Below are 13,477 nucleotides of genomic sequence, written 5' to 3' on the forward strand. Positions count from 1 at the left end.
TGTGGTAGTCTATCAGCTAGACAGACACCTTTTATTTAGGATCTCTGATTATGCTTGGACAAATAGATACAGATTTTGGATGTAGGATCTCCATTAAGCTTTTTTCAAGTCCTGAAAGGGCTTGAAAACTAAATATGACAGTTTTCTCTGGAGGAACCAGTAAGTTTGGCAGGGACAGGACACAAGGCTTGTCACATACTGTTCCAGAGAGCTCTTGTTCAGGGTCACTGTGCACTTTATCCCTCTTGGACCCTCAGTCAGAGATCCTTCCCGGCAATGAGGCAAAAGGCCAATTCAACTTGTTCATAGTCAAATAAAAGGGTGGGGACATTAATTGAGATGTTTCAACACTTCTAAACTAGTTCATAAAATTAGCTAAGAGATGGATTATTCATAGCCCCAAATGACTGTGCTAGGTTCCCGCAGTGTCGTCAAGCGGAGTATTACAAATTTGTCTCAAGCAGGAGTAAGAAATGAACTGCAGTTCCATCAGTTCCCAAGTGAAATTCTTCCCCACGCTTTCATCAATCCTTTTCCAAGACAAACCATGCTTATACAGTTGATCATGATGGTCTCATTGGGGGCCATTCGTTTTTGCTGTCTTACACAGCTGAAATGTTTTGGATGAGTGACTATTCTGTTAAAAAAAAAAAAAGAACAGAGAACAACAGATTCTGCTGATCGACCTGATTCTGCAAGTCGCAAACCTCTCTGCACAAAAAGAGGGGTTGGTAGCTGTTTCCCCGTTTTGTTTAAGACATTGATTCACACCTTAAAGTACAAAAAGGCACGTTTTAAAAGTATGCTTAGGTAGGACAAGCATGTTCAACCCTTTTGTTTGGGGGCTGTCATAGTCTAACATTAGCGTTGGTATTAAAACGCATTTTATCTCTTACAGACTCTGCATCCTCTAGACATAAAACAGAAAACAAAATTATATCCAATTCTCAATTTCCCCATTTGATTCCAGAAATCACTGCTTGCTTCCCAAGAGACAAATGAAACTTACGCTCTCAGGACAACCAGAAAGCTGTATCCAATGCACATAATCCCCACCAGAAAATAGGAGAGCGGCAGCCTGAAATTCATCCATCCGATCGTTCGTTTATTGTCATAATAGCCATAAAAGAGGACGGAATATTGAGCCAAGCCCTGAAATCCAACAACAAAGCCACTTAGCAGATGCTGTGAAGAGCAACTCAAAGAAAAAGATCAACTCTTAAAAAGAATAACAAAATGACATTGATTTTCAAACTTGGGAGATGGCTCTGACATGAGCCCTATTGTGTTATTTCATAGAGTAGATATTTCAGCTGCTACATTGATTGGCAGCCTCTCAGTTTACTCGAAATTCAGGGGCTTCTTAATAGACCAAATTTGTAACCAAATACAGGCTTGCTCAGCTGTGGAGCCATTACCGTGAAATGCCAATTGATTTAAACATCAAAACACACATCATGGTGTCCTTAGATTTACAATTTGAAGAGCTTGCTTGATATTAGGGGGAGGATCTGAAACGTGTTTCCTCAAAGTGCTACGGCAGGTTTCCACTTCCAGTCACCTGAGCCACAGTTACATTGGTTCTCCTTAAACCACAGAGGCCGTGTCTCAGCTCACACTTAGCAAAAACAAAGAGCAGGTGAGATTAACTGGAACCAATCTACACAACCTTCTATTCATCAAGGCTGTTATAGCATTCTCCAATAATAAGCTCTTTCCTAAAAATTATCTGCCAGGGTTGGAATCACCATCTCCCAAAGCCCCCTGTGTAACCTCTCTTTGCACACAGAACAGTGGCGTCTTCTGATGCGGCCTCCCTGTAACATTCTTCAGCTTTCTCTCTCTCATATTCACTGTGTTTTTCACCCTCAGCATTGAAGCACTGTTTCCTGTTACTATATATCCACTTTCCCAGCTTCTCTCTGACTTCATCTCTCTAGAGATAACTTAAATTTACTATGTTTTGTGAAGTGAGAAGATAACTTGCCAATGTGAGGCTTCCTCTTGAGGTCAAGGGAGTCACCCTTTAATCTTACAAAATCCAATTGGCTGCCTTGAACTTCATTTATACCAAGCCAGGGACTTTGACACCCATTACTGAAGAAGGGAGGAAAAGAATCGGGGGAGGATGGGTGGACGAGGAAGAGGAGGAGGTGCCCTCGAGGCTAATTTCCAGAGGAAGAGTTCAGAGAAGTAATTTAGAAAATTGTTTTAAACAAAGATCATACCTAGCTCAAATCAGAGGCCAATGGAGATCTGGGAAAACTATTGGTTTCAAAATTTGCAGCATATTTATATTTTAATAGCCTGTAAGAATTAGCAAGAAAAAAATTTCCAGAAAATCTTAGAAGAGCTCATGGGCTTAAGTAGTATCAGGATGGTACGAGAGCGGTGTAGCTAAAAACCGAAGTGCTTCCGAGCACCTCACCTACCTATATTTGCATTTTTCAACCCAAAAGAAAATTTTGGGCTAAACAACTGGTAGAAACCACAAATAAGGGAAGCAAGTGGACTAATCTTGTGTCCATGATAGGAAACCAAATAGATGTGGATTGGCCAACTGCCCAAGACCCAGAAATCATCCCAGGAGAATCATCATTGGCAGGATTTCCCTGCACCAGGTTCCATGACATCTTGTTTGACACTCATCTAGTTAAGGTCTCTGCTTCCTCTCAGCTATTTCAATCCAGTCTCCTTCTATTCTGTCCCAAACCCTCAGACTGGCCCTCCTGTCCCAGGGTAACAATAACAGAACCTGGTAAGTATAGGTACTTGCCCTCTTGTCTGGTTTAAAGAGATCCTGAACTGCTTATTTTTTTCCCATGAGTACAACACATATTTTCCAAATTCCTCTATTTTTCCCTGCGACTGAACTTTGCCCCATTTCCTTGCCACCATCCTGATACTTGGTGATCACGTTTGCAGTAATAATATCAATCAGTAAATTTTGTTAAGCATTTAGCATTTACTGAACACGCTACTTCATCTCACAGAATCCCCCAAGAACCTGTGAAGTTGCAACTGTTAGGGGCAATTGTTTTCCTCCACTTGATGTTTCCTTCTATGTGGAGAAGATCTACAAATGTAACACTCCCAGTCTCTCTCCACTACCTCACCCTAGCCCCAGGGAGGAGAAACTACTCTGATAGTAGAGCATGGATGAAGAAATGGGGACAATGTGGCTCACCTTTCTTCCTCCTCCTGAAAGAGCGCATGCTGTGCTCTGTCCCTGCAGGGGGAGTCCTGTCCTGGTCTAGGGCTGCTGGGTAGAAAGGTCTGGCTGTGAAGCCCACTTGCCCAGAAAAAGAGGCCACATTCTTTAATATCAACAGGAAAGGTGACATGTTGACCTTCATCTGTCTAACCCTTTGTCTTACTTCTGGTGAGCTCACGACCCAGTTGGACAAGGTAGGGGGTGTTATTTATCATGACTCCGCTGCCCAACAAAGACTTGATAGCTGCTAGCCCTACACCTATTTTACAGATGGAGAAACTGAGCTTTAGAGAGGTGAAATAATTTGCCCACATTTACATAGCTAGTAAGTGACAGAATGTGAACTTGAACTGGCTCTGTCCATTTCAAATTCATGTCCTCGACAGCTGTGCTATACTGCTTCTCCTATGCATTCTTTGCCTACCAGGCCTTGTATCGTGCTAACGCCCTACCTTCCCAGTAAAACAAAGAAATGAAAAACCCAACCAACCCAGCAGGGCCTTTAGACTTATACTCCTGGATTGGTCCATGGTGGTACCAGGACCTCTTGGAAAGGACCTGACCACTCCTTTTGAAAAGATTTCAAAGGGACTCGTCTCCACATACACAAACATTATAACCTGACATCTTTTTCTAATTCATAATGACAGTATTGGGATTAAAAGACACCTCCAAAATAACGTGAAAGGAGAATGTAGATATATAACAAGCATCTGGTGAGCTTGTTAGGTTAGCACAGTAGCTACCGGAGCATCTTAGCTCATCTGGTGTATGCACCGTTCAATGTATGTTCAATGGCTGACCCTTCATAAATATTAGATTGTAACCAAAAGGGATAAAGGTCCTTTTTTTTTTTTAAATCCTGACTATTACACAAAGGTTTCTTCAGTTTGCCTATTACTACACATGCAGTCAAGCATGTAAATGAAAGAGGTACTATTGAAGAGCACAATTTTAAAAAAGCTTTATCCAATCCATCTTGGTAGCATATTGAAGGGTGGCTTTAAAAACTAGTTGAAAGGCTTAAAAGAGGAACACCCCTCCCATTCCACCCAGTTGGCCCACTGCACTCCACGTATCGTTCCCTTTCCCTTAAAACTCCACAGCAGAATCTGGAAGTGACTAAAATAGCAATGACTCCTAGCCTAGCCATGGTTCTATTTGGTTTCCATGTCAGCACGCATGGCCTTCCCTGTGGGAGCACTCTCCCTCTCCAAAATCTGTGACAGAGAAACCACAGTCAGAGCCAAGACTCAAATGAGCACAGAAAATTCTCATTCAACTCTGGGTTCCATGCTTGCGCATCATCTGTTAAGACTCTAACTTCTGTTTAAATGCTGCTGCTGGTCTAGTCCATAGTCACTAACACATTTCCACAAGAAAGAGAATGTTTTGATCTGTGGTTGCTAGGAATCAACTCATATGTTTATTTATCTAACTAACTTTTATTGAGAACTTACTATTTGCCAAATACTATGCATAGATGGAGTAGGAGACTGGATTACAGAGTCCTCATAAAAAAGTTCTGCATGCAAAATATCCCCTTCATAAGTGTTTGTCACCTGAAATTATATTAGAACTCCATCCCTTTGTGTTTCTCATGACTATAAATAAATACTCACTGTGAAAGATAACATTCTATCCCCAGGATGATAAAGGAGTTTCACTGTCCGTAGAAATTCTTTTTAGTTTGTGGTAATTGTCAGACCCCTTATTTTGAAAAAAATCATGAAGTCAAAACTGGTGAGAAAGAAAGACATAATTTCTGAACCACGCCTGCTGAGAGTATGTGAAGGAGAAGTGGTACCACACTAGTTGGGGTATGTTTCTACTTTTCTCTGAGCTCTTATCATTTCTACCTTAAAGTTAAAGAAAGTTTCGAGTGTGGATGAAAGACAGGGAATGACATCACTTAATATCTGATAGCATGGGACACAGGAGGGAAGCAAGGAGTCAGAAGGCTAACACTACCCTGACCAAACCTCGCTTAACTTCACAAGGACAGCAGTCAGCCTGGCACTTGTGGGGTACACGCTGAGATCCAGCCCATGGCCACTCTCCTTCTCTCCAACCAGACTTGCCAAGCTTCCACCCAATGCTTGGTTCACCTCTGAGTTTCCTTTCCTTTTGCTACAACCCAGATCTAGAGTTATGAAACTGACTCTCCATGGCTCTTAGCATGTAGATTACAAAGAGGAAGCTGGGCTGAGCCTTAGCAGATCTTCTAATTTCAGTAGAGGGAATAAACTTCTACCTGTCTATAGGACTGGAGACAGTGAGCTCTGGCCCTCCAAACGCTGTGAAATAGACAGTTTCTTCCGGTGCCCATCCATAAATCAATGCCCTTGTCCCTCTGCCTCCTTCCCAGCCAGCTGGTGCCCCGTTCCCCCGTCTGGCTTGTGGATACCATGTCTCACTGTCAGGGCTCCCTCTTCCTGTTTTCTTGTCCCTCCAAGAAATGGGCATTTTTCATGAGCTAAATATCCTCAGTGGGCATTTGAAGAAAGAACCATTTATTAAACATCTACCATGTGCCAGGCATTGTGCTAACACTTTACACACACAATCTCATTTATTTTTTACACCAGCCTGCTGGGTAGGTATTAATACTACTATTTCACACATGACAGTTAAGAGGCCCAGAGTGGTTGTCTAATGTCTCACAGGGAGTATGTGGCAGGATTCAAATGTAAGTCTCTAAATCCCATGACTGAGTTCTTTTCATCATGCCACACTGTATTGTTAACTATGCTGGCTTCTGTAAAGAGCACTGCCTCTTGTGCCCCAGTCCACAACTGACACTAATGGTGGGAATTCTAGATCCTGTGCCCAATGCCCATTATACATCTCACTCCACTTGGGTGTCCCTCCGGAACCTTGAACTCAGCACACTTAAAAAGTTGCCCCAAACCTGCTTCTTCCTCTTATCTGGTGGAATGACACCACCAACACCAGCCAGTCACCTCAGCCAGAATCCTGGGTATTTTCATTATCTTCCCATTTTCACCCATAAGCCATGTGCAGCTACTCGCTGAGTCCTGTGGTTTCTGCCTCATTATCATTTCTGCTACTGATCCCTTCTCTGCACACCACTGCCATTTACAGGCCTCTCTGCCTCCATCTCACACCAAGTCCAACCAAGCCCATACCATGTTCACAAAGAATCTCCTAAAGGGTAACTCTGACCATATTTCCATCCTGCTTCAACACTTGGAGCTCTCCACTGCCTACAGAATAAAGTTACTCCTTAAGATAATGAACGAAATTGTCCTTCCTGGTTAGACCCCTTTCTTTGGACGACACACTCATCTTTCACTACTCTACTCTCTCCAAATACCAGCTTTGCTGAATCACTCGTGGGTATTGGGTGCAGAGCACCATTTTGTGCCTCCATGCCTTTGTGCATACTGATCCCTCTGCTTGGAACACTGCTCCCAGTTATCCTCCCCATTTCAGAGCCTAGTTTATTCCTAATCTTACTTTAAAACTAGTTCAAGATACCTCTGTAAAGCCTTTACTAATGTCTAGACCAGAGCCAGTTGTTCGGGGGAATCATTGGTGATTTCCTTCTGGCGCACGAAGCTCCACTAGATGGACTACTCCTCAGCCCTCTTCCTTTCCTTTACTCATTCTGCCCCAGGGGAGGTATAGTGACTTCCCTGATCCGTAAATTTGGAACGAATTCACTGGGCTTGCCTAGCCCAAGTATAACTTTCTTTCTATAGGAAATAAGATGTAAGTTGGACTAATTTGGGGTTCCATATTAGCAAGGCCATTTGGCTAAGAGTCCCAGGTTGGCCCTCCAATTTGGCCTCTATTAGCAATGAATGTGGGATTTTGGTGCCCATTTGCCTCTCCGTTCAAACAAATTATCAAAACAGAACTCAGATGGGAAATAGAGTGACTGTTTACTGGGTCCTCTCAGGATTCCCAGAAACTAAACTGCAGTAAACTCCAACACTGAACCTTCCCTCCATTATGCCTCTGTGGGCCTAGGACATATATCTGTTAGCTTGAGATTGTCACATGGTATGGCAATTGTTTGTCTGCACATCCAATTAGACCACAAGGTGTCTGTGGGCAGGGAATACATGTTAGTTATCTTTGTATTCCCAGCATCTCACATTCAATTTGTGTTTGTGGAATGACTGAAGGAACAGAGAAACTGCTTCTGCTGGTTGTTAGCAATCCTCAGTTAGATTAAGCTCCTTCAAATTATCATCTAAACCACCCTTTTCTATTTTTCTGCTGTCTTCTACCCATTTTAATAAAATAGAGTGAATCACTCAAGACAGTAACATGACAATAACAATCTATGTTGGGATTTAATGAATCAAAACACCAAGAAAGTGTCTGAGAGACACCAAAGCTGGCAAAATGTCTTACTTTTTCTACTGTCTAATTGTCTAAAACTCTTACAAAATGAGATAATCTCAGTGCTATTAAATGAGCTGCTATGTATGATTTCTTCACACATAAAAATGGTTTTTTTGTTTCACAAGGTAGAGATTAAAAGCAGTATGTTATGGAGTTTTGTTTTTCAATTGATTTCTGGATTTGTGAATTCATACATGAAAAGAGATGTGTGTGGTTATCTGGACATAGCCTGTACTGGGAATTACTTTAGTATTATCTATTTAAAAAGGAGTTTTTTAATAAATAAAAATACAAAAAAAAAAGGTAGAGAAAATACTGAAACTACTTGGAAAAAATGAATTGAGTTCAGAAATTTTCAATCCCATATGAGCAGCATACATTTTACTTCTAGTATTTAAGATTAATGAATGTAATTAATTTAAAGTACAATTTATAAGCAAATAATATCTACTGGAGATATATGATGCTGGAACATAAGATAGAGTTTTTACTGAATTGCTTTCAAATGTTTGTAAATTTTAATAATCTATTTGTCACAGCAGATGTGTCAGACCCATAATTTGGTGACGTTTGTTTGTATTACAGAATATAATTTCACAGGTCATGAGGTTTTAACCTAACTCAATGGCTCAGCTTTAATCTATTAGGTTGGCTGTATTTAGATATCAGCAAATTCCTACTAGGTAAATTGAGGGCTCCCAAACAATCTTAGCCTCTCACCTAGGCATACTGATAGAGTCTTACTTGGTCTCCTCACCTTCCTCTTGCCCTTTTCCAATCTGTTGACCTTTTCAAAATCCAAGTCTGACAATGCCACTACCTACCCACCATCCACTTAAATTACTTTCAATTGTTCTGAGAAAAAAATAAGTATCATGGCCTAGATTCTAGAAGGTCCCACATGGTTTGATACCCTTCTATCTCTCCAATGCCATCTCCCCTTGATATCCCTTCACATTCTGAGCTCTAGTTTCACTGGCTGTCATTTGGTCCCTTGAGTAAAGCAACCCTCTCTGACCACAGGGCCTTTGCACTTGCTGTTCTCATTACCTAGAATGCCTCTTCCTTCTCTCAAATGGGGAGCTGTACTGACTCTTCAGAGCCCAGTTCAAATATTACTTTCTCAGAAAAACTTCTGTTATGCACCTCCCTTAGGCCACAAACCAGGTCAGGTTCTCTGTCATACATCCTCTTAATACTATTTACCTTTCTTTCAAGCACTTGGCACAGTTGCAGTTACATTCGTTTCTGTGATTATTTGATTGCTCTACTGTAAGTTTCTGAAGGCAGAGACCTTGTTGGATTTTGCTCACCTTTGCTTAATGCCTGACACACTACCTGGCTCCTGCCAACTGGTCAATGAATGCTCACTGAATTCACGAAAAGAAGACTCGTTTCTGTGATCACATCCAAAGAAAGGATGCTGTTTTCGTGTTGTGAGTCTTGCATCAGGGTCATAGGTACCCCAAACATTGCAAAAAGAAAGCTCATCTTTGGTTTGGTCAGGTGCAGCTTGAGGGAGGTGCTGAAAACTGGAAGTTGTTGCTGAGCAAAGAAAGCACTGATAAGACTGCAGATTATCGGTTCTCCAAGTTTAGGAGGACAAAAGGATACCAAGAAAGCTAAAAGCAGACCCAGCGATCTCTCCTGTCACAAGCTATAGCTGTGACATTCAGAAGTCCCGGAGTAGCAGGTTAAAAAGCCTGTGAAGCAAGAGAAAGAACCTATGACTGAGAACAGAATATGAGATGCCTCTTCTTTTCATCAAACCTCATGAGCCTATTCAGCCAGAGGGACCTGCACTGGACACTGAGGAAGTGAAGCAAATATAGAAGCCAAGGGTGGACAGCCCTTAGATGCTGCCAATCCCAGTGCCCTGTGCCTGAGCAGCACCCACCTCTGCTCAGTCAAGTCTTCAAAGGAGTCTTACTATGTATTCAGCTGAGAAGATCCTCACCCTTTCCAGTCTCATCATCTCCATTCCAGGGTAGAATCATATCTCTGGGTGGAATCGAGAATCTACAAGCCTAGCTTTGCCCCCAAGAGGCTTTAGCAGTCTGGCTTGGGGTCTTACTTTTGCCCTCACCAAGGGCTTATTTATGATCTAGGAGTTCAGTCTCTGCTGAACCAGCCTAGGCTAGGCTGAGGCAATGGCTGTGGCAAAGAGGTCATGCTAGTGTATTTGAAGCTTGTTGAAACTAAACAACAGCAGCAACAGCAACAGTTCTGATCTAGAGTAGAGAAGCCAAGTCACATTTTCAGAGCCAACAGACCCCCGATAGCAGCCATACAGGTGTGCTGCTCAGATCTCCTTCAAAAGACAGCCTTCAGCTGCCGCCACTTTGGATTCACCAGAATGGATCATCATGTGTTCATCCTGAGACCACATCTCCCCAGGCGGCCCCCAATGACTGAGCCTGGTGAGGAATACTAGAGCCAGGTTGTTCCTGAGTGATATGGGAATCTTCCAGTGGACATTCTTGCTTGGAAACTCACCATTAGCCTGACCAAGATGTTTTCAGAACTGTACTGTAATCTGAGACTCTTCTTCCTCAATATTTCTTCCCTCGCTCCCTTCACAGGTATCAGACCTGCTTTGCCGTCTGAAGACTCTCCCCACCTACTCCTGCTCCTTCTCCTCTTTCTCGTTTATAGGCATTTACCCCCAAATTTCTCCTGCATCTAATATTGTTTTGGTGTCTACTTCTCAGGAAACCTAAAATGATTCACCCTTCATAAGGGCTCCTTGAAAATAAAGATGTATTTGAACTACTAAAATAATCCTAAAGAAAAGACATGTTATTCCATATGTGAATCCAAAAATATCTCTTCTAAATGTGGCCAGTACAATAGAGATGAAGGAACTTGAGAGAACTGAGATAAGTCTGAGAGGAGACGTTGTTACTTTGGAAGATTATTACTTAAAAGAACTGTTGATGCTGGTAAAAAAAGGAACTGAAGTGCTGTTTGTTAAAATTCAGAATATCTGTGACAGTCTCCTTGAGACGGTCTATTCTCAAGGACAAGATGTGGCAAAAGTGGGCAGGGCAGAGCAGTAGGCTTGGGATGATATTTTAGAGTAAAACAAACAATTTGACATTACAGTCAGCCACATTTTAGCTTGAATTTCAGTGCCTCCTCTAGTTATCTGTACTGTCTTTGGCAAATTAACTAACCTCTCTGAGTCCCAATTCCCTCAACTATAAAAAAGATTATTGGGGCTGGCCCAGTGGTGTACTGGTTAAGTTCGCATGCTCCGCTTTGGTGGCCCAGAGTTCACAGGTTCGGATCCTACACACCGCTCATCAAGCCATGCTGTGGTGGCGTCCCACGTACAAAATAGAGATGTTACCTCAGGGCCAATCTTCCTCACAAAAAAACAAAAACAAAAGAGATTATTGATGTTCATCTTGAAGGGTAATTATGAAGATAAAATTTAACGTATATGCCTGCTTAACCCACAAAAGGTGTTCACTCTCCTCTCCTGCCCCTTCTAGGGCTTCCCCCTCCTCCCACATCTATGAGGACCAGCAGAAAAGGGGAGGCAAATTTGACTCACCATTTATCCACATGCAATGTACAAGATGCCCTGAAGCTGGAAAGCTAAATGCATTACCTTTTCATCTTCACCCATATGATCTCACCATCTGATATCATCTCAAGCTCCTTCCAAATTCCACCTCAGTTCCTCCCTCTCTCTCCCTTACAAGAATATCAAAACCATAGCGTCTCTTCCTCTTTATCATTCCTACATCATTCTTGTGTCTCCAAGTATGTTGCCAACGAAGACATCCTCTTCTTACTGACTTAAAACTCATTTTCCTAATTCTACTGTTTCAAATAACACCATTTCTGCCAATTTGATTCATAGCATACATACTAGACAATCTCCCAATTTCTTACTATTTTAGTAAAATATATTTCCCTCCTAATGAGTAAGACCCATCACTAGGTACTCAATAAAAGGATCAAAAATATGGTGCTTTGTACATGGTGACTTTGAGATGCCATATGACTGGCTGATTTTGCATATATTAAATGGTAATTGACTACTATTAATTAAAGGGAATTTGGATGAGTTGTGATACATGCTTGTAAGTGATAGAACACTGAGATCCAGGAAAGTATTTCCAGGGGGGTCCAAAGGAAAGTTATGAGGTTCCAGCATGAAACTCAACAGAGAAGCAGCTCCTCACAACCTCCCCCACCTCCACCCCAAAGGTTCTCTGAGCCTTCCCGTCCTAGAGGCTCCTCTGCCACAAGAGGTCATGCTTGCATCTATTTTACAATGTTCTATAAATTTTTTTCTGCCTTTCTTCACTTGTATCTATATGGGATTGCTTAGCTAAACTGGCGCATTAACCTTTTTAGATGCAACAAACCAACCCATGGCCCAATTAGACGGTCCAGGCACCAAGAACTCAGGCAAGAGTAAATATCAAACCTTTCTATTTGAGAAGCTAATTTGGGAATTGCATGTTTATTATGAAAGGTGAAAATGGAATTCAACTTTTTCAACTCCTTCCCCCATTGTGAGATAGACATAGCATTAAATGGAATCAGTGTGCATTCCAGAAATAGTCAGTGAGAAGGATGTTGGAAATTGTGACAGGAAAATTACTGATGTGATATAGGACATAGAAAGAGCACTAGACTAGGAGCTACTTATTAGCCATAAGACCCTAAACATGCTTCTGTGACTCAAAGTTTCCCTAACTTTCTAATATGGGACATGGGATGGAAGATCTCTAAAAGCACTTCTACCTCTAAAAATCTCTTATTTTGTGATACATGCCAAATAATTGAGTGGTTACAGTGTGCAGAAAAATTAAGAAAGGCTATAAGTGAATAATATCATTTTAATGACTTTCTTACTTTTTCTTGGCCTTTTAATATTCTCTCATCACCTTAGAATTGTTTGTCAGGCAAGCCTAAAATTATAAAGAAAAATGAATATCGTAGGATACTCTGGTTTCTGTCTTCCTCTATCCACCTATAAGTAGTATTTCATCAAACTGGACATGAGAGAGCTGTCGAGGGCAGTAATAAACTCTTGGTGAGCTCACTTACTGTGCTTAGCTTTCCCTTTCCCCTAGCTTCCTCTTCATCTTCCTCCACTGATTAATATCTTTCAAATCTCAAATGGACATTTTTTTCCAAAACTTCTTATTTCAGTTAGTTGACCAATTTATAAATGCTTAAACATTAGAAATATATATTTAAAAATCCAAAGGCCTTTTGTTCATATTTTTAGTTCTTCCTTCCTCTGGTATGACTAAAATATCAGAAAATGCCAATGATATATTATTAGTTCTTGTTCTTATTAACCAGCCTGGAAGTTTATTATGTTGCTAATTAAAGGAAGAGAATTAGAAATAAAAATAGTTTCAAAGGACATAGCAATAAATTATTTGAAATTTAAATGAGAGTGGGAGGGAGAGGGAGAGAGAGAGATGGAAGAAGTAAGAAGTGATAGAAAGGCGAAACAAAACGTAAGAAGTAAAATCTAACTCAACGGCCATCTCCTCGATGAAACCCAGACCCTCCCAAGCAAAATTAACAACCACTTTCTCATGGCTGCCCATGATTTTTTTTTCATTTTGCTATCTTAGTGCACAACGTATTGTATACTATTTGCCTATGTATCTTTCTTCTGTCATGAGTACCTTGAGGTCAAGAATCATGTCACATTCATCTTTATAAAGCCAGCGCATGTTTACATTCAATAAATAAATGCCGAATTGAAATGAAAGGCAGGGGTGTTTTAAGATTCCAAATGCCACAAAGTCAGAGCTGCCATCATGCCTTCTGCTTACGAGCTAGCTTGACTGGGAACCTTTCTTAAAATTGACATTTTCTGATACTGCTCACACAAATTAATTTCTA

The 13,477-nt window shown here is 41.2% G+C and overlaps 1 protein-coding gene across 1 annotated transcript in view; it reads right to left on the reverse strand.

The window, feature by feature from the left end:
* The window catches only part of TMC1 (transmembrane channel like 1), a 169,528-nt gene that overhangs the window by 45,636 nt on the left and 110,415 nt on the right, over positions 1-13,477 (reverse strand). The window contains exon 13 of the mRNA XM_058565372.1: positions 1,010-1,152. Coding sequence (XP_058421355.1) covers positions 1,010-1,152 — 143 coding nt within the window. The remainder of the gene's footprint in view (positions 1-1,009; positions 1,153-13,477) is intronic.

Source organism: Diceros bicornis, chromosome 22 (assembly GCF_020826845.1).
Source record: "Diceros bicornis minor isolate mBicDic1 chromosome 22, mDicBic1.mat.cur, whole genome shotgun sequence".
In the NCBI taxonomy this organism is placed as follows: domain Eukaryota; kingdom Metazoa; phylum Chordata; class Mammalia; order Perissodactyla; family Rhinocerotidae; genus Diceros; species Diceros bicornis.